The sequence below is a fragment of the Marmota flaviventris genome, chromosome 1 (genome assembly GCF_047511675.1).
Source record: "Marmota flaviventris isolate mMarFla1 chromosome 1, mMarFla1.hap1, whole genome shotgun sequence".
Lineage (NCBI taxonomy): Eukaryota > Metazoa > Chordata > Mammalia > Rodentia > Sciuridae > Marmota > Marmota flaviventris.
In genome coordinates, this window is record NC_092498.1 from 212086392 (window position 1) to 212107591 (window position 21200).

Sequence of the window (21200 nt, forward strand, 5' to 3'; positions counted from 1 at the left end):
CGCACGCGGCCGCCTGGAGCTCCTCCTGCCTCAGCCTCCCTCCGTCCTTCCTCGGGGCCGGGCCGGCTGCTCTGGGTCTGGGCTTCGGGAGCCGCAGGGCCTCCCCATCGGTCCTCCTCCTCCTTCCTTCTTTCCGTCCCTCTCTGTCCATCTTTCTTTCTTTTTGTCGTTTTTCTTTGCCACATTTACTCCCCCCACCCCCAGGGCTGGGAGGGGACCAGGGCTGTGGCCACGCCTGGCGGGCCCCGAGTCTCCTCTGGCCTCGGCCTGTCCCGTGCTCTTGGGCCTTTACCTGCTTGTGTGCGACACCCCGCCCAGAGCCGGGGACCCCGAGCCCCGCGGCCCAGCGCTCCCGCCCGCGCGCACCTTCGGCACATCTGCAGACGTCTTGGTGGCAGATCCTTCGCAGGGACGCCGGCTGGGAGGGCAGGTGGTAGAAGGCGCTGCACCTCTGGGCTGCGGGCGGCAGGGCCGGGTGGGCTCGGGCGGGTCCCCTAGGGGCGGGGCGCTCGCCGGGCCCCGCCCCTCATCCCCGCCCCCTCGACCCCCCTCCAGGCCTTTCCTGACCTCTTCCCGGCCCGCCCCCTGCCGGCCCGGCCCCGCCAACCTCTCGCAGGCCCCGCCCACTTAGGCCTGCCCGAGAAGGCCACGCCCCATGGCCGCCCAGGCCGCCCTCCCAGCCCCTGGCTCTGTCCCCTGCGGGCCTCTCCGCCCAGGCCAGCGCGGCCTGCAGGAGGTCGGTCTGCAGCATCCCGTGCACCCGGAAGCCCAGCACCGTGCCTTCCCTGTGGGAGAGCTGTGCAGGTGGCGGGAGGTGGGGGCAGGTGGGGAGAGTCCAGCTGAGTGACCAGGGGCACTGACCTCGTGGTGCCGATGATTGCCCATAGCCACTAACCACGTGGCCTTGACTACAGGCAACTGGACCAGAGGGAGTGGCTCTCTGCAGACCCCAGCCAGGAGTGTCCCTGTGGGGTCGCTGTCTTCGGCCTCACCTTTTCCAGGTAGAGAACGACGAAGCTGTTACTGGTACTGGCCTTGGTCTCATACTGGAACGCATACATCTCCACGTCGCTGGTGAGCTGGGTCAGAGGGTGGCAGCGGGGGTCAGCAGAGTCCCCCAGACCCAGCCCTAGGAGCTGCAGTGCCAGCTCCCAGCTCCTGGCCTTCTCTGATTGCCCCCCCACCCCCGTGGGACAGCCAGAGGCGCAGGGATGGCAAGGATGTGGCCAAAGCGTCCAGGACGGTGTGCAGCAGTGATCTGACCACGGAGAGGGCCCTGGCCTGAGCCTCAGCACTGGGAGGCGCAGCTTCCATCGAGGGGAGTGAGGGTGGGGTGGGTGGGGTCTGCCTCACCTGTTTGAGGTCATCGTTGGGGTAGAAGCTGGTGAGCATTCAGATCTCCATGATGGTCATGGTGGCCACCCGGTTGCCCTGGAACCTGCGGATTTCACAGCCCTCGGCTCTTCCAGCTGTCCTCTGCCTCTGTCCCCATGCTCCCCACTGGCATGTCTTGCCTGTAGTAGTGCAGGAGCCTCCTGAGTTTCCCCAGCTCCACTCTGCCCTCAGTGGGAGGTTAGAAGCAGAAATCTGAAGTGTCATTGCCTCCAGATGTCCTCTGGGGCTCTGCGCCCTTCCCTGCTCTACCTCTTCCCTCCAGCTCCATAAGATGGCTCTAAGCCTCAGCCCCTCTCTTGACCCCAGGGCCTTTGCACGTGCTGGTCCCTCAGCCTGGAACTCCTGCTCTTCTCTCGTCATCTTCTCTGTCTCAGCTGGTGTTTGGGAACCCTCGTCCGTCTCTTTTGCCACATTTACTCAGGGTTGTCATTTTATACAGATTCCCAGTGATCATTTGCTCACCATCCGAGTCCTCTGATAGGCTGTGAGCACCACCGAGGCAGGGAGGGTCTGCCCTGTCCAGAGCTGGCCCCCTAGATCCTAGGACAGAGGCTGGCACACAGTAGGTGCTCAGCACGTTTGTATCTGGGGAAGACCTGGCCAAGAGAGTCTGGGTGACAGCAGGACTGGGGTGAGGGGAGGGTGTCTGGAGAAAATAAGACCTGGGGGGAGGGCCATGGGGCGGAGTCAGCTCTGGGCATCTGGAGCTCATTGGTGCACTACAGGTGGCATCCTGGGCCACGTGGACACACAGGATGGTGGCAAAGGGGAGGGCAGGAGTGGGGTGGGATGAGGAGAGGTGTGGAGAGCAGGCTCAGCGGTTCCCACCCCATTCAGGGCACAGGAATCTGGATTCTACAGAGTGGGCCCTCCTCCTGCCCAGCCCCGAATCCTGGTGCTCTGACCTTGTTTCCATTCGGAGCCGGAAGGTCTCCTCCCCCTTTTTATTTTCTGCAAAGAGAAGGCAGGAGAGTTTGGAAGGCTGGATTGCGCAGTGGTTAAGCTCACAACCTCTGAAGCCAGCGTCCTGGACTCAAATCCTGATGCTGTGGCTGTGTGACTTTGGGCATGTAGTTTAACCTCTCTGTGCTTCAGTTCCCTCAGTCAGATTACAATATTCCACCTTGAGAAGTTATTTGAGGAATAAATGAGTTAATATAACTACAGCACTTAGCATGGGGCCTGGCCAGTGCATTGCATCTCTTAGCTTTGAGGATGATGGTGACGATGGTGACGATGGTGACAATGCTGCTGCTGAAGAAACAGGGCCAAAACCAAAGGCCTGGCCACTGATTGTCCCTGAAGTCCCTAGGCCTGGCGAGGCTCCTCCTTCCCTCTCTCAGGGAGCTCCCAGTGGCGGGGTGCCCTCCTTCCCCTCTTGGCACCCCAGCTGGGAACCGTACAGTTCCACTCTTTCTGATCATTTCCACAGCTGCGACCCCCATCGGTCCCCGTGGTCTCCCTGGCCTCGTAGCTCCCGCCCTCACCCTTGGAGACTCTTCCTACGCAGCACCGAGAGTGAGGCTCTGGAACCCTGCGCTAGGTCATGTCTCCCCTCTGCTCAGAACTGTCTACGGCTCTCACTTCACTCAGAGCAAAAGCCGAAGTCTTCACCGTGGCCCACAAGTCCCCAGGCACCTCTCCTATTACCCACCCACCCTTTCACCGCAGCTCTGCCCTTGTTTGCTCTGGGCCTCACTATCTCGCTGCTTCTCAGACAGGTGTGCCCATCCCTGCCTCAGGGCCTTTGCACTGGCATTTCCTCAGGGCCTTCATGGCTCGCTCCCTCAATTTCTTCATGTCTCAGTTCAAATACTGCCTCCTGCGAGAGCCTCCCTCTTCTCCCCACAATCTACGTCATCTTTTCCTACTTTATTTTGTATGACATTTTTCATCACTTACTATTATGCCATATATTTATTTTCTTATACATTTACTTATGTCATAAAGTAGAAAACGGTATAAAATATGTGTGTGTGTGTGCACGCACGTGTGTGTGCGATTATTTCCCTCCCTGCTCCCTACTAGAATGTGGCTTCCAAAAGAAGGGATGTTTTTCTTGTTCACGCCTCTGTTCCCAGGGCCAGAAATGGTCTAGCAGCAGTCAGTGCTCACCAAGGTTTGTCCAGTGGCTGAACTGAGCCACATACATGCCTGACGAATGACAGTTAAAATAATAAGGAAGAAGGGACCAGGCGCGGTGGCTCACATCTGTCATTCCAGTGACTCAGGAATCCCTGGGGCCAGGCTCACCTTCTGGGGCACTCTGGAGTGTCACATTGAGATGGTACATGTTGCAACTGTCCTCCCAGGATTCTGGGGACCGGTGGTACATGGTCAGGATCTGCCGGGGCAGAAAAGGGGGTTCCAGAGCCTACCCACGCTCCCTCTCCCCCTTGTCCCAGCATCTGAGTTTCTAGGCCTCTGGCCACTAGGGAACTCCCTTCAGGGCCTGCCCCTTGGTTCCTAGGCTCAGCGGCCAGAACACTGTGTGATAGAACTTTCTATGGTGATAGAAATGGTCTCTGTGTCCCTGTCCAAAGATGGCAGTGGCTAGCCACCTGGGGATTAGCATGGAGGGACCGAAGCTTTGATCTTGTTTGATTTTAACTCATGTCAATTTAAGTTTGACTGAGGCTTAAGAAGGGTGTGGTTTGTCCACGGCAGAAATTCAACAGTGACTCTGTTCCTGGCACCTACTAACTGGGAAACCGGCCCGTCCTCCTGGGCCCAGAGCTTGGGATCACTGGCTCCCATTTTGGGAGGGTGGAGTTCACCTCTGGGCCTGGAGAGGCCACCTAGAGGGAAACGCTTTCCTGGGGGGAGGAAGGAGGGGCTCAGGATGGCAGGAACAGAGGGGCCCCTAGCCTCTGACTTCTGTGGCCCTTAATTTGGGACAACTGAGGCCACCAGGAGCGGCACCCCACCTGCTGAATGGAGCTCCACCTTCACCTCCTTCCCTGGGCCTTTGAGTTGTCCTCAGCTGGTTCCTGGCAAATATTGGTGCCCTGATGGTGCCTGGATCCTTGCTGGTTTGGGCCTTGCCTTGGAGCATTGGACCTGTCCCTGTCCCCACCAACGAGGGGACTTGGGCTCTGTCCAGTTAGGGACCCCAGGGGGGGTCCTGTGGCGTGAATGTTTGTGTCTCCCCCAGTTCACTTCTTGACACCTGATCCTCAACAGCACGGTGTGGGGACACGGGCCTGTGGGGGGTGGGTGACGTGTCAGGAGGGCGGAGCGGGAGGGGTTAGAGGGGCCCCACAAAGGGCTGCCATTACCAACCAGAGGAGGGCTCATGCCAGACACCAGATCTCCAGTGCCCAGACTCGGGCTCCCCCCTCCAGAATTATGCGAAGTGCATTCCGCCTGTTTGGCAGCCAGAGTGGCCGAGGTGTGGGTCCCAGACCTACAGAGATGGTGCCTCTGCCGCGGCCGCTGGCTTTCATCTCCAGGTCCTCCGCGCCCGGGACCTGCAGGTGCTGGAGCGCAGGGCGAGCGCGGTTCTGGTCAATGAGCCGCCGCTTGTTCAGGGACCTGCTGGGGGTGCTGATCTGGACCTGGAGATCCTGGATGCCCTCGAAGGGGACAGCTAAGCTGAAGCGGGTCAGGGCTTCCAGGGTCACCACCGTGGTCTGCGAGGCGGGGTGGGGACCTCAGATCAGCACCACAGACAGCGCCGAGCGCCGGCCCGGGGCGCCAGCACCACGGACAGCTCCTTCCGGGGTCGGGCAGCACCGGTTAGCGCCCTGGCGCCTCCCGAGGCCCGTCACCTGAGTGGACCCGAAGCCGCCTCCCAGCTCTCGTTTCTCCAGCAGCCACTTGTTGATGGCGTCCGTGTCATTGTGCAGGCCCAGCTCCAGCTTCTGCATCAGCGCATAGGCCGTGGCCTCCACCGGGGACAGGGAGTTCTGGGGCAGGCTGCCCACCGGCCAGTGGGTTCTGTCTAGAAGGAGGACACCCTCCTGGTCACCCACCCTGGGCCCACCCACCTCGACCTGCCCACACCTTGTGTCATCTTGGACCCCCTTCTTCTAATCTGCTGTTTTATTGAACACCTACTTTATGGGCAACCGTTGGTTAGGACATGTGGGCATTTCAGAGTCACCCTAGGAACTGGACTCTGACTATGTAGATGCGGGGAAGCCGAGGTTCAGAGTAGCTCCTCTGTGGCTCCCCAGCCCCTGTGGGTGCGTTTCCTAACTCCACTCTCCTCGACTGGGGGAATGCAGGTGGGGAAATGGACCCTAGGGGCAGCACAGGGCGAGGGAGGCCACCCTCTCCATAACCTACATGTTATGATCGTCATCCCACCTTTGGCCACACAGGTGCTTCAGAGGCGCCTGGCCTTCCACACAGGTGTGGCTCCTGTCAATCACCCCAGCCTCCAGTCTGTTCCCCTCCGCCATCTCTCTCGCCCACCTCGGAGACGTTCCCATCTCCCTACTTGTCTCAATGGGTAATGATATATTGATGTGTTTGTCTTTTGCTCGCCTCCCCCAGGGACAGGGGGACCCTGGAGGGCAGGGACCATGTCAATCTTGTTCACCTGGGTCTCTTAGGATATGAGTCCCAGTATGGGTGCAAAATAGGTGCTCAGCAAATACCAAATGATGCATCGTACATGGCTGTACTCGCCCTCATGCTCCCTCCCCACCCCAGTGACTGTGGGCAACACACAGTGGGCTATGAGGTGCCCCGCGCCCACCACGGCTGGCAAAGCTGTCCAGGCGGCTCTTGGCGAGTGCCAGTGCATAGGAGGCTATGGCCATGGCGAAGGTTGTGAGGACATGAGGCAGTTTTGTCTCCAGAAATCCACAGGCTTTCCTGATGCTGCCGTCCAAGTTCTAGAGGTTTGGAGGGAGGAGGTGAGAAAGGAGGTCAGTGGAGAGAGGTCTGGGAGTCAGGAGAGAGGAGTCCAGAGGGGCTGGAGGACGGGAGCCCCTCGTGTGCGGGACAGGGACGGGGATGGGGAGACCTGCCCCCCCCCACCGCTTCCTACCGGCACCCTCGGGCTGCACAACTCCTTCCCCTCCCTCAGGGCGACCAGGACAAGAGCCGTGAGGGATACATCTGCTTCGGAGCCTTTGTAGCCTCCCTGTGGAGGCAGAGGGACAGCGCAACTCCCTCAGCGTCTTGGGGACACCCTCCCCAGCCTTCCTTCCAGACTCTGGGGGTCTCCTGGGTGCCCAGCTCTGGCCTGGATGCTGTTGGAGGTGAGGTGGGGCAAGGGAGGAGGAGCCTTCTCAGGGTCGCCCCGGCGGGGTCTGTCCCCCTGAGGGACGTCAACAGCCCAGGAGGCGAGGCTCTCAGAGTTACATCAGAGTATCCTCGTGGTAGCCCCATTTTTTCTGAGGAGGACACTGAGGGCCAGAGGGGTGAAGCCTTCCCATTGCTAGGAAATGCCCCACAGCATTCAACCCCTCTGCAGCCACAGCTGCCACCCTGGCCCCTGAGCAGAACAGTGTCCCCTAAGTTTCATGTTCATCTGGAGCCTCAGAACGTGATCTTATTTGAAAATAGGGTCTTTGTGGATGCAGGCAGTCTCGGAGAGCTCACACCGGATTAATGGGGACCCTAAATCCAACAGCTGGTGTTTATAGAGATGGCCAAGTGGCCGGGTGCAGGGGCGTATCCCTGACATCCCAGCGGCTCAGGAGGCTGAGGCAGGAGGATGGCAAGTTCAAAGCCCTAAGCAACTCAGTGAGACCCTGTCTCTTAATAAAATACAAAATAGGGCTGGGGATGTGGCTCAGTGGTCGAGTGCCCCTGAGTTCAATCCCCAGTAACTGCCCCCCCCAAAACAAAGAGTGAATGGTGAGCAGGGATCATGGGAAGAGAGGCTTTAGAGGGGATGAAGAGGAGGGCAGCTGTGAGCCATAGAAGGTGTTGGAGGAGGAGAGCGCCCCACCACACTGTGTTCAAAAGCCACTTCTGGAGGCTGGTAGGGAGGAAGGCTGGGGGGATGGGTGTGTTCCCTGGGTGACAGGGAGGAGTCAGGTCCTGGGGGAGGAAGGCCAGGAATGGTCACGTTTGTGGGGTGGGTGAGGGAGAGATGGGTCCCAGGAGTGTCCAGGCTGCCCACACTGTGACGGGGCACAGGCCAGCAGGGCCAGGAGCTGTGGGCCTCCGTCCTGACTGCAGCTCTCCTGTCATTCAGGTGGACAATATCAGGGCAACATTTGCCCAGGTGAGGGGGCAGCGGGCACCTGCATGGGCGCCATGACGACAGGGCCCTTCTCCAGGAAGTGACCATCCTCCGCCTGCCCCTGGGTGATGATCCAGCGGACGATGTCACAGAGAGACGACAGGCTGAGCACCTTGACTGGTGGGCCAGGCTGAAGAGCCTGGGGGGGGGGACAGCTGGGCAGCGCAGGGGGCTCTGGGACGGCCCGGCTACACCTGGGGGAGGCCACCCCAAGGCCTGCTCCAGGTGGACTCCCATCCCCTGTCCCCTCAGGTCTGCCAGTGTGGGGTGCCACTGGCCAGGGAGCCAAGCACGTGGGGCCATCGATGCTCTTGGGTCATCGACGCTCTTGGGGCCATCGAGCCCTGGACTTTGGAGCGGGTGGTGGCAGGCGCGGCAGGGTCATCTTACCAGGTGCTTCCAGGCCTCCTCTTGATGACATGGAAGGTGCCGTCTCTACTCTGGTGGCTGAGCATCTGGGTGAAACCTGGGGGGACACGGCGCAGGGCTGTGGGGAGGTGGCGTGTGGGCCACCGGGCATTTAGATGTGTCCTGCGGAGGAGACCCATCAGGCGTGTGCAGGAGAGGACTTCAGGGCCCAGGGTACAGGGGGCTGTGACCACAGGGCCTCGGGTGCAGTCTTATCTGTGTGAAAGTCTCCCAGGGGGAGGGACCTGCCTTGGGGACTCGGAAGCTGTGCCTGGGGGTCTGGGGGGTGCTGCCATCGGGTGAAACCCGAGCCCGCCCAGGGGTTTCCTTGGGGGTTGTTGGATGTAGTCTGGGGGCAGGTGAGAGATAACTTACGGGTCACTGCTGGGGACCTGGGGCCACCTGGAGAAACCGGTGTCTGGTTGTAACCTGAGACAGGAGCCAGGCCTTGGGTGTTCTTGTCGGAGGGTCCCAGGGGTGTCCCCTAATCCTAGGTACTCCAGCCACCCTGCCAGAGAGCCCTAGAGCCTCCCAAGGCCCCCAAGGGGCCTTCTCTCACCTGTGACGATGTTCTTCATCACCTGGTCCCGGAGCAACACTGTCCTGTGGTGTCCAGGTAGCCCATCAGGAGGACCACGGGCGCCAGTTTGCTCAGTGTCTGTTCAGGACAGCCGCTGGGAACCCTCAGCAGCTGCTGTACTTCCATGGGAGTCAGGCTGCCCAGGATGGTCTCGGCAAGGATGTCACCTGGAGGGGGTGAGCGGGGTCCCCTCAGGGGTAGCCTAAGCCACCGCGGCCCCTGTCACCCCAGCCCAGGCCCCTTCCCTGCACCCCCCACCTTGGACACTGACAAACACTTCCACCTGCGTGTCGGGCACGTCCCGTCTTGGCAAGAGCTCTGTCTGGGTCTGACCTGCAGGGGCACAACCTTCGTGTCACGTGGGCTCCAGGACTGGGGGCATCAAGGCATGCAGAGCTGGGCAGGGGCTCAGATTACCCACCTGACCAGACCCCCTCCTTTCAGTCCCTTCTCCTCCTAGTGTGGCCTCAGGACCCCACACGCCCTGTTGCCCACCCCGCAAACCTTGGGGGTCAAAAAGGATGTGGAACATTCGTTCTATCTGACCTCCCGCCTGCAGGATGGGGAAGGCAGTTAAAAATGACTGTCACAACAGCAGTAATAATGACAATCACAATGACAGTGAGAGGAGCACTGCTTAGCTAATAAGAGAACGGACTCTGGAACTCAACATCTGAATCCAAGATCCGAATCCAACATCAAATCCAAGCTCAACCACTTCTTAGCTGTGTGTCTATGAGCAAATTACTTAACCTTTCTGTGCTTTAGTTTTCTCTTCTGTAAAGGAGATAATAATAGTCCTCAGGCTGGGGATATAGCTCAGTTGGTAGAGTGCTTGCCTTGCACGCACTAAACCCTGGGTTCAATCCCCCCCATCCCACACACAAAATAGTCCTCGCCTCTAAAGTTTGTTCTGAGGGCTCTTTGAGTTTATATCATTAAAGTGTTTATATCTTAAATGCGGATCATTTGTTTATTCTTTTAAAACTTTAAATTTTTAAAAACTTATTTGCAATTTAATTTAGCTCCATGGGCCACACATTGGTCATGGGTCGTTTTTATAGCCCTCTGATTGCTCAGTGGATATGATGATCATCTTAATCTTGTAAATGAGAAAATGGAGGCTCAGAAAAGTTAAGCAAGGTCACACAGGAGAGAGGATATTTGAATCCAGGCCCTGTCCCGGCTTTGTGACCCCTCGAGCCCACTGACTGACCTTTGGCCCATTCTCTTCCACCTCACTCCCATCTGGGCCCCACCTGGCCCTCCCTTGGTCACATAGCCCGGGGTCCCCACTTGTCTGTGTTGACAATAAGGCATTGGCACGCCCATTACCAGGACCAAGAGTGTCTTCTTGACGTGGTCCTGGAAATCCATGCCCTGGCCTTGACCTCCACATCTACCTGGCCACTCTCAAGAGGGAGAAGTACAAAGGCACCATCTTGGAGGCAGTGGGGGGCACCACCACCACCTGGTGGTGTGGGTCTCCTGACTTGGACAAGCTACACAGCGGTTCCTTGTAGGGGAACTCCACTCGGACCTGCAGCAAGATGGGCAGGTACGGGGACATGGTCCAGGTGGCCAGGGAGGCTTGTGGTTCCTCCCTGCCCCGGCCCTGAGATGCCTGAGTCCATGACGAACAGCATACTGCCTGGGTCCCCCTCTGCCACTTACATGCTGTGTGACCCAGGCAAGTCTTTTAACCTCTCTGTGTTTCTGTCTCTAAGCCAAGACCAACCATTTTACCCACTGAGTGGAGCTATTGTGAGGTTTAAATGAGAAAATATCTTAGACTATTTCTAAAAGGGCCCCTCCTTCACTGACCTAATGGAATAATGGATTCCCTCTGCTTTTTTTTTTTTTTCTGGTGGTGGTGCTGGGGATTGAACCTATGCCTTGTGCATGCCAGGCCAGCTCTCTACCATCCGAGCTGTATCCCCAGCCCCCCACCCTGTTTAGAAGGCGTACTGACGGGGAGCTCAGGGGTCACCTTGACAGGGCGATCTCTGAAATTGTACAGCATGGCTTGAATCTGCACCTGCTCCTTCTTGATCACAGACAAGGGCAACTTTAGGTCCACAAAGAATGTTTTTGTAACTACCTCTTCGAAGGGCTCCGAGATGCAGAGACCTAGGGCCACAAGAGCCAGAGAGTCAGGCTTAAGCAGAGGCCAGCGCCCCAGGGCTGGCGTAGGGCCACTGTCCCCACTCCCTCAGCTCTGGGCTTGCTAGTCGCCTTTTCCTTCTTGGAAGCTGACTGCCACAAACTGCCAGGTGGTGATGGAGTCCCGCATATTCTCATTGATGGAGTAATGGGAGATGCTGCAGTGGGGACCTGTCACTCAGCTCGTGCTGCCGGGACAGAGCCTCTGGGCTGGGGGGCCACTGTCCAGGGCTAGGACACTATTAGGTGTCACTGGATCACCCATTAGTGGGTCATTATTTTGGGGACCCACTGGGATATTTTGGGGGGGTACAGGGGATTGAACCCAGGGGTGCTTAACCACTGAGCCACCCCAGTCCCTTTTTTTATTTAGAGACAGGGTCTCACTAAGTTGTTAGGGCCTCGCTAAGATGCTGAGCCTAGCTTTGAACTCCCAATCCTCCTGCCTCGGCCTCCCGAGCCACTGGGATGACAGGCGAGCACCACGGTGCCCCTCTGGGATCTTTGACCCATCCAGGTGGCTCTATCTTGGGTTTACCCTGAGGCTCAATGCCACTTCTGGGGTCACCATTCATGATCGGTATCCACTGAGGTGGGAGGGGTTGGGGACCAGAGGAGGCAGGGGGATCCTACCCTGATTCACTTTTTGGTAAAGTAAACATCTTCTAGAGCCAACTCTCGGGGAACAAGGTACGGACAGGTGTGTTGTCCTCAAAGAGGTCATCCAGGTCATCGTCTTCATCGGCTGCAGGGCAGGGGGTGGATGTGGAGGGGCACCTCCTTCATGTCTGGCCCGAGGCCCGCCAGATCCTCCATGGCACCCACCACCCTGCCCCACGGCACCCCATACCCTTGGGTGAAGCCCCCACCCTGTGCATCCTGATGTGACCCCCTCCCTTGTCCCTAGAAGCAGCTGCTCCTCCAGGGCCTCCCGAGTCAGGGTCTGACAGTTGACAGCACTGCCGGAATGCCGCCACGCAGGCTGGTCCGTGGCGGACGTGCCTGGCCCTCTTCTCGCAGGACAGCCCCACTGGGCTCTCCCGGAGTCCGGCCTGGCAGCAGCGCCTCTCCAGCTCTGTGGTGAAGTTGTCCACTGTGGGCAAGTCGAGGAGAGGAGGGTGGGGCCGGCTCTGAGGAAGCTGGGACCCGCGGGCCTTGCTGCCCTGCACCTCTTGCCTCTTAGGCAGGACTCTGGCATCTGCTGAGCCCCATGTCTCACCCTCCTCTTCTCCCTGAAGCCTCATACTGAGCCCTTGCGGTGAGTTCCAATGAGAAAGCTGAGCTTCAGAGAGGTGAATTCACTAGCTCAAGGTCACACAGCTCCCAAGTTACAGAGCTGGGACTAGAATCCAAGCTTCTCCAGGCTCAGATCTTGGGGTCCATGCCCTGGCCTCGGGGACGGCAGCTTTTCTAGATATTGGCCGTGGTACTCCCATATCAGAGGCTAGACATCTCCTAAACTACATTTCCCAGCCTCCCTTGCTGCTAGGATCCTCGGCGGGATCAGATCCAGTCACGGTTGCCATTGTGTAAGATTTGGAATGTAGGAGAGAAACACAAACCATTTTTTTTTTCTTTTCTGCAGCAGTGGTGGCTAATGGGGGGCTGTGGGGGGGGGGGGTCCTGCCAGTTGTGTGTTTGCAATGGTCACGATTCCGTGTTTCATCTTCTACCCACCGTCCGCAGTGTCCCGAGCCTTCACCAAGTACCAGGACTGCAGTAGGGTGATCCTGAGACCAGCAAGCCCCCTTCCAACTCCACCGCTCCATCCCTTCTACGAGTCTGTACGCATCACATACCTAGCCAAGTCCCTCCCTGCGTGGAACAGCTAAGCGCGGCAGGTTTCTATTCCCAGCCTGGTGGGCAAGCGTAGGCTGGAGAGTCAAAGAGGGCCGCCTCCCGCCTTCACGCCCACCTGCATTCCTCTTGGTCTCCCGTCTCTTCAGGGAACGACGGCGGCGGCTGGGAGTGGGACTCTGGGGACAGTGCCAGTCTGGGGTTCAGAGGGTCAAATGAGAGGATAACGGTCAAGACCTCGATTCAACGTCTTTTTTTTTTTTTTTTTTTTTAATTCGGCGAGGCAAACTTCCCCTCTGCAGAGGGGCGCACTGCAGACCCAGGTCCGGCAATCCAGCCCCGGGCGCCTGCTTTTATCCCCGACGTGGCTCCGCCCCCGGCTCTGATAGGAGGATCTCCGGGCCACGATCTACGCGATTGGCTAATTTTTAAATTGGGGCGGGTCAAGGGAAGGACTGTATTAAAATGGCTAAAATTGGATTATAGGACCCGATTAAGGCTGAAGAGTGTATTCTGAATGGATCACAGGACCTTCTGGTTCTCACCCCACTCATTTCCTTTTTATACCCTTTGGTCTTATGAATGATCAGTGTTCTTGATGGTATTTACCGGGTGCCTTCTTTATGCCCAGGGCCTTATGGACATCACATTCATCCCTCCTACATTCCTCCTAAGAGCTGGGTATCTTCAGCAGGTCTCTCAACCTCTCTGGGAATTAATTTCTCCAGCAGTGTAAAATGGCCATGATCATAGTTCTGACAACGAGAGCATACCTATAAAAATACTCAGTGGGGGCTGGGGCTATAGAGTTGGTAGAGCGCTTGCCTCACATGCAGGAGGCTCTGGGTTCAATCCCCACCACCACACACACAAAAATACTCAATGAGCTGGGGGTCTAGCCCAGTGGTTGAGCGCTTGACTAGCACGCACCAGGTCTTGGGTTCAATCCCCAGCACCACATAGAAAAAGGTACTCAACACAGAGTCCGGCATATAATAAACTGCTATTAATCCATCTGTTTAGAACTAGAGAAGACACTCCTAGTTGTCACATATATCCATTCCTCCCCACTCATCTGTGGCAACGAAGCCTCCATTTTTTATATATCTCTCAGAATACAGTCTACATTTCTCAGTTCCCCTGACAATTAGGTGGGGGTCTTTTGATTGAGTTCTGGCCAACAAGATCTGAAAGAAGTGTCCTCTCTGCCCCTGTTCCTTTCATCCTGCTGTCAGACATGAAATAATGAATGGGAAGGTGCCATCTTGGACTAGGGCAGAGCAGGAAGCCAGAAGACGCTGGGGTCCAGGATGACCTCTAAATTGTTCACCAAGTGAGAAATACACTTGTGCCTTGTTCAAGCTAATGTCTATTTATGTCTCATACATGTGGCCAAATCTATAACTTTTTTTTTTTTTTACTAAATATTTATTTTTTAGTTTTCGGTGGACACAACATCTTTTATTTTTTTAATATTTATTTATTTATTTATTTAGTTATCGACAGACACATCATCTTTGTTGGTATGTGGTGCTGAGGATCGAACCCGGGCCGCACACATGCCAGGCGAGCGCGCTACTGCTTGAGCCACATCCCCAGCCCCACTTTTTTTTTCTTTTTTTTGAGACAAAGACTTGTAAAGTTGCCCAGGCTGGCCTCAAACTCATGATCCTCTTGCCTCAGCCTCCCTAGTAGCTGGGATCACAGGTGTGTGCCACTATGCCCACTCAAACCTACATCTTAATAACACACAGTGACTGACTTCTGTAAGTTTCCTTGAGTATCCTTTATCTGAAATGCTTTGGATCAGAAATGTTTCAGATTTCAGAATTACTCAAGATTTTGGACTATTTCCATATATGTTACCTGTTGAACAGCCCTAATCTGAAAACCTAAACTCAAAATGCTCCAAAACCTGACCATTTTTGAGCATTATGTTGGTGTTCAAGAATTTTCAGATTTCAGGTCATTTCAGAGTTTGGATTTCTGGACTCGGGCTGTTCTACCTGTGTCCCTACCTCATGGACCAAGAAATTGAGACTCAGAGAGAACATACGACCGGCCCACGGTAAATGGCTGGGTCTGGCTGGTGGTAGGCAAGGGTGGGGGTGCACTTGTCTCTCCTGCACGAGGCCCTCCTGGGTTTGCCCCCCAGCACTGCAGTGGACTGTGATTCATGTCCATCTGGCACCAAATGACAGTTGGCAGCCCTGCCCCCCCCAGACCTCCCCTTGCCCACGCCATGCCAGTACCTGAGCTTGCCGGGGTGTACATCCCTGTGCTGACCTTCAGGTCTAGCCCAGCGCCCTTGAACACGGCAAACCTGTCCCTTCCACTGCCCACTGTGCAGCCGGGGTCATGCTCCTCCACTGTGTCCCAGATCTGGGGGTCGGAGAGGAGCCTGGATCGGGGACCTGCCTGATGCCTTCAGGGAAGGAGCAATGGTGCCCTGAACTGCAGGTTCAAATAATTTCCACACCTTCTCCCGTTTATTACCCTCTTACCCGATCGCCCTCCTCAGAACCGCCCCCCGGCCCCCCACCTCGACAGCTGCCCACTCATAAGCCCAAGAGGCCGGAGCTCCTGCTGGAATCTGCAGGCAACGCCACGGCCCAAAGCCCACGTGATCTCACCTTCCTCTGGGTGAGCCTGTGTTTGCTGTTCAAAACATAGACTGCCTTGTCCACGGCCTCCAGCCCTACTGTGGCCTCTGCATCACCTGTCACCTTTAGGTGCACTTGGCTACTGGGCTCCAAAGTCTGGATGAATTCATTATTCTTCAATCCAACCTTCAGCTGAAAAAGAAAAAGAGATGTTTCGAGCGCCCCCTTCAGGTGTGGGCTCCTGACTGGTCCCGAGGAGCACCCGGGCGCCCCGCAGGCCAACCCCAACCCATGCGCTTATCTGCTGCTGTCCTCTGTGTGGAGGTCTTAAGGACACACACACACACGCACACACACACACACACACACACACACTCCCCTCCTTCCAGCCTGCCCCCAGGCTGGGAACCCTGAACTCATAGAGACCCCTTCTGGAACTTTGGGATGGTGATGTGCGACTATAAGGAGTCTGGCTCACCATCCCCACGCATCTGTCAATCACATCAATCCATATGGAATCGGCCACGAGCTCGGGGTCCCGGTGCACACCCCGGGCAGTAAGTGAAAGGCCACGATGCGGAAGGAGGGCAGCATCTCTGGAGTCACATTAACGATGGTTGCCGTGTAGTCGCTCCCTGGGCTCCTTAACTGACGTTTGGCACTCACGATCCGACCCTGACTCAGGATCTTGGGGACAAGGGACACCAAGCATGATAGTGAGGGACAATCCTTTCCTGAGGCTCCCACTCCAGTCCCTTTGCTTCGGCCTCTTGGGTCTGAGCCCTCCGCCCCGACCCCAGATTGTCCCCTCCCTTACGCCTTTGTGCCTAGTCTCTCCAGCCCAGCAAACCAGGGCTGTCCCAGGAAAAGCACTCTTCATCTCCGGACCCTGGCCCAGTCCTTCACCAGAATGCTGAAGTGAGAGAGCCTGTCCTTGGTGTTTCCTGTAGAGGCTCAGATGGAGGCTACTACCAACCTCGGTGCCCGCTGTCTTGACTTCAATGTGCAGAAAGTTTCCCGACCCCTCCTGAGTCAAGTACGGCCACACTGTCATCTTGGCAGAGGCCTTTGGCCAGAGGGAGTCGCCAGTTTCCATCTGGGACAGCAAAGCGATGGGTGAGCCGGCCCTTCCCACTCCCTGGCCCCGCCCCGCCCTTCTTCCCCTCCTGGTGGATACCAAGATGTGCAGCTGCTCCGCCTTAGCTTCTGTGTTGATGGGCAGAGTGGCCACCCCGTCATCCAAGGAGTACACTGTGATTTTGGCAGCTAATGAGGACTCCAGAGGCCGGAGACCCATCAGGATTTGAGACCAGGACCTGGGGTGGAGTTTGGCATGAGTGAAGGGTAGGCCTGGGGGTGGCCTGGACTGAGGGGTCCAAACTGAGAGTCCCATGGGAGGGGACTGCTTGGAGGGGGGCCCCGAGCAACCTGGGCCACCATTCACTCTTATGGGGGTCTTTGTGAACGGTGGCCCTAGGGTGTGGTGATGGGCCACTGTCTGTGGCCTCCTGATGCTGTGTGCTGGTTGGGCGTGGGAGGGCTGGGGGTGGAGGGGGTAGGGGACATCCGAGTGGGTCTGGCTTTCCTAATGCCCACCTCAAAGATTTGAATTAAGATTCGGAGGGACCTTGGGATTAATGTGATCAACTCGGATTTTAGATGAGCTGGTCACCGTCGAGGGCACAGAGGGGTTTTATCTCTGGGGGAGTCTGTTTTGGGGAAGGGAGGCCTAGACCCTGGGCAGGGGGAGCCCAGACCCTGACCCTAAAGTGGAAGGGCATCCCTGGCTTGAAGTGCTGTGGCGTCCTGGTGAACTTGATGTCGTAGGGGTCTGGACGATCTTCACCCCTGAGGTCTGTGCCTGGACCATCTCGCCCCCTGTGGAGACAGGGGACCCCGGAGTCTGCCAAAGCGGCTCCGTCTCCCACCACGTAGGGCCGCTGGCGAGGCCGCCCCTCTGGGTGGAGGTGGAGAAAGGGATCACACAGCCTCCATTCCTCCTGCCCTTCGCTTAGGGCGCGTCCTGAGGCCACGAGGGCCGGGTGTCTGGGCTGGGAAAGACACAGGGCCCTGGGTGAGGGTGGCACCTGAAGAGAACACGGTGACGCTGACAAAGATGGAGGCCCGATGAGCTCTCCTCCTGGGCCTCCGAACGCGGCTGTCATCTGTCCTTCTGGAGGGAGCCTCGTCGTTGAGGTAGAAGAATGTCCTGTTCGGCGTGAGCTGGACCTCGAAGGGTGGGAGCACTGAGTGGACAGGACAGCGGGCGCCCTCAGCACTGCACCCAGGCCCGGGCCCCTCCTGGCTGTCTCCCTCCTCCATGGCTGGGGACTTCAAGGGCTGGAACGTGGTCCCACCCACCAGCGGCCAGCTCACTTGCTGGCACTCGGGGGACGTGCCTTAGTCCCTGTGTCCCCTGAGCCTCCTCGGATCCCCAGCCTGGTCCCACCTTGCCCTGCCTGCCCACGTCCCCTTGTCCCCTCACCGTCTCCTTCACTTCAAAGGCACCTGGAACTTCTGTTTGCCTCCACTTAGGGAGCTGGCTTCCACGTCCCCAAACTGAGACATGGCAAGTCAGGAGGGAGGGAGTTTGAGGACCGCCTCCCACACCAGCCCGGGCTCCCCGCAGGGCACCTGACAAACTTGGGCAGCTGGAAGGTGTTTGTGCAGAGCCCTTTCTTGGCCACCAGATCCCGACTGGTGATGGCGACTCCCTCCGGGTTCTGCAGGGGCAAGGGGTGGGGCTGGTCACCGTCCCATGGGAGAGCCCTGGTGGTTTGTGCCCCAGGGCCTTTGCACACAACAGGACCCCAGTGTCTGAGATCCACCCCCTCCCGTCCACCTTGATGCCCAGTGTGAAGGTTCTGTTCACAGGATCCATCTTGTGGTTCATAGCAAACACTCGGTACTGAACTAGGAGGGGACAGGAGGATTCTGAGCGTTAGACAGAGGACAGGAGAGAGAGGCTTGCTGCAGGGTTGTCCTTAGGACTGTGGATCGAGATGAGGCCTTGGGGGGTAGAGGAGATTTTAGGGATGGGAACACAGCAGACACTGAGGGACTTTGGGGCTAAGAGTTAGCACCTGCCCCAGGCCATGTGCCCAGGGGCCTACCCATTTGCCCAGGGGTGTAGACAGGCTTGTCTGTCTGGATGAAGATGTAGTCAGCATGCAGAGCCACCAACACCATCTTCTCCATGAACGAGGGGTCTGAGGTGGCTGCCCAATTTGCCCGGATGACGACATATTGCTGTCCCAGTTTGGGGGGGTATACCAGTCTCTCAGGAATCTGGAGAGAGATGCTCACATTCCTCTGGTTCTCCTGAGGGCAAAACTTTGGGCCCAAACTTGGGTGAGGCAATTGAGTGGGAGCCCTCTTGCTCTTTTGGGAAAGGTCACCAAGCATAGCTGTGCAGGTTGCCCACTGCACAAGGGCACCCAGTCAAGACAGGAATGAAATCCAGTCCACATTCCCAAACTGCCAGCAGAGGGGGCCGTTTACGACTTATACGGAAGTACCAGGTGGGCATAGGGGTCCTTCCTGGAGCTCAGGCTTAGGGGAGCCTACATTTCTAAATGGACAGGGTATGAAAGAATCAATAAGTCTATCCAAACCCTGCCATGGCTCGTCAGTGTCCCTGTGGGTCGTCCCCCTGAGGCCTGCTTCTCTCTACCCATACTGCTGACCCAGAGCTCCTTTTGGGCCACCCAAACTGGCTGTTACCCACCGTCACAGGTGTCTGGACCATGAAGTCATTTGCCAGTGACAGAATGAGCTGACTCTTGGCCACCAGCATCTGCCTCAAGGGGAAGTCCCACATGGCGACGTTCACTTCCAGGGACCTCTTGAGGGGCTCCAAGGAGGCCGAGTGGGCCTGGACGTGGATGTTCTCAGGGGTCCCCACCCGTAGCACACGGGGCATCACAAGGATGTACCTGCCAGGTGACAAACACAGGGTCTCGGAGGGACTGAGGCAGACAGGATCACAGGCAGGGGTGGCACGGACGTCAAGAGTGCAGGAGGCCATATGGGTCCCCCGAGTTCCTGGACTCACAATGGCTCGATGTGGGTGGGGGGGCTCATGGTGAGGATCAGGAGGAAGCCCAGGGACCAGGGCACAGCCATGGCAGGCCAGAGGGTGTGGGGGACCGCGGGCTGCAGAGGTCTGTCCTCTGGTCTGCCTTGGCCCTGGTCTGTTGGCCTTGGCCTGTTTGGGCCGAGTTAATATCTAAACGGGTTTGGAGGAGGGGGTTCCCTGAGCCCAGCAGGCGGGGTGGGGCTGCTCCTCACCTCTTGGCCAGGCCTCCAGGTTAGGCCAGGGATAATTGTCCTGAGACTGTCCCAGCTCCTGCCTTGGGGTCAGAGTGGCAGGAGGCTGCTGCTGCCATGAGCCACGGGCCTCATCCTGGGGGCCTCCCCTCCCCCAGCAAGGAGTCATGCAGACACCACCCCCCCCACCCCCCCCACCCCCACCCCCCCGGCACTGAACTCAGGGCTCTGCTGGGAACTCCTCCCTGATCCCGGATGACTTCTGTGCTTGTGCAATTGGTGACCGTCTCTGGGACAGCTGGTCAAATAGGGGCAGAGCAGCCGATTCACTCCCATTTTGCAGCCCCAGGCATGAGCACACCAGATGGCATTTTGCCGTCTGGCCCGGCCCCCACCACCATGGAGCCTTCCAAGAAATCCACGGATCAAAATCTGCTTGCGGGGCTTCAAGTCTCTCTGCACCCAGAACGCACGGCAGGGTCCCTGCCCCACAGCAGGAGCCGCTGCCTGCGCCGGGCACATGGTAACCATTGTCCATTGTTCCTAAGTCACGCCAGTCTCCTTTTCCAGAAAGCAAATTATACATAATCAAACCAGGGAAGAAAACACATCATGCTTGAAGCATTCCTGGAAGAAGGCTTTCTCTGTCCCCAAATAATTCTTGCTGACAGTTCTAATGAGCCTGTTCAAGGACTCAGCCCTGTCTGCTGGTGTCGGCCTCTTAGAGACAGGCAGGGCTGCAGACAGTCCTGTCCGACCTGACCCTGCCAGCTCCCAGAGTCCTGCCTTTGGAGGGTCTCCCATTCCCCCGAACAATGATAATGTACATTTATCCAACAACATTCATTAAACATTTACGAGCTGGTCCTACTTAGCATGCAGGGTGCACAACTGCCATGCGACAGAAAGTCCTGCCGGCGCACAGCGGACCCTGACTGCGAGTCCGCCAAAGACCTAGGGTGGATTTGCTCCTTCAACCTTGTAGCTTTCCATGAATCAGGGCTCCATGGGCACCCACTTTCCTGTCTTTGTTAGAGGGCTGGAAACCCAGGGTGTGAGAAGCCAGGAGGGCAGGTAAAATGTCGCCTTTGACTCCTCGCAGCACCTACTGTGAGCAGGTGCTGCTCTGTGCACAGGGGCGTCTCACAGCCACGCCTGTGGGAACCAGCACCCACCCACTGGACAGACAGGGGAGCCCGGCGTCAAGCATGGGGGAGCAGCAAGCAAAGACTCCCCAGTGCCACAAAGAAAGAAAGAATCAACAGAATCAAATTAAGACCTGGCGGAGGGGACAGTTCACTCACATTGAAGGCTCTAGGTTGCTGGGGTCCACTTGCAGTGCCGGGCTCTCAGGGAATCTTCACCAGCTCTGTTCAGCTCTCCCTCGCCTGGGGGTAGGCTCCCTGGGCATCTTTGTCCCTTATCAGGTGCACCCCTTGTTGGAGGGGCCAGGACAGGGGATGACCCAAAGGTCAGGGTGCCAGGGACTCAGCACCTGCCACTTTCATCTCCAGTTTGGGCTCCCGGTACCAAAGTCTCTGTGGCTTGGAGGCTTGGTCAGGAAGTGAGGAGCAGCGTCCCTCCCCTTCCATTCTGGACAGGTAGGAAGCACCTGAGCCTCTCTGCGCATGCTCAGACCTGGCTCCGCTGAGGTTTTGCTTTGACTCTGGGCTGGCCAGGAAGGGAGGTCCTAGTGAGCACAGGAGAGGAGGGGGACACATTGAAAACAAAGAGGAGGATCCGGGCGGTATCTGGGCTATTTGAGAGCAGAGCGACACCT

At 57.6% G+C, this 21200-nt stretch overlaps 1 protein-coding gene across 1 annotated transcript; it reads right to left on the reverse strand.

Annotated features, from left to right (window-relative positions):
- Positions 1-1392: 1392 nt before the first annotated feature.
- LOC139701387 (complement C3-like) lies at positions 1393-19276 on the reverse strand. The gene is made up of 29 exons (XM_071599793.1): positions 19206-19276; positions 18879-19086; positions 18265-18472; positions 17994-18064; positions 17786-17874; positions 16915-17029; positions 16329-16517; positions 16128-16247; positions 15701-15838; positions 15182-15343; positions 14801-14930; positions 12667-12744; positions 11602-11844; positions 11446-11496; positions 10579-10718; positions 9992-10128; positions 9831-9888; positions 9084-9141; positions 8847-8921; positions 8590-8755; positions 7991-8131; positions 7602-7794; positions 6395-6490; positions 6101-6239; positions 5166-5338; positions 4806-5027; positions 3649-3739; positions 2301-2346; positions 1393-1438 (listed from the first exon to the last, which is right to left on the reverse strand). The coding sequence occupies exons 1-29, from the start codon at positions 19274-19276 to the stop codon at positions 1393-1395; spliced, it is 3654 nt and encodes a 1217-aa protein (XP_071455894.1).
- Between the last annotated feature and the right edge of the window lie 1924 nt (positions 19277-21200).

Excerpts from the sequence above, each read along its gene's own strand:
- LOC139701387 (XM_071599793.1), bottom strand. The coding sequence starts at position 19,276 with ATGGCTGTGCCCTGGTCCCTGGGCTTCCTCCTGATCCTCACCATGAGC. Across the intron at positions 17,875-17,993 it reads CCTTCACACTGGGCATCAAG|AACCCGGAGGGAGTCGCCAT; the intron begins GTGGACGGGAGG and ends TTGCCCCTGCAG. Across the intron at positions 16,518-16,914 it reads GGATGCCCTTCCACTTTAGG|TCCAGGCCACCCCCAGGCCT; the intron begins GTCAGGGTCTGG and ends TGGACCCCTCAG.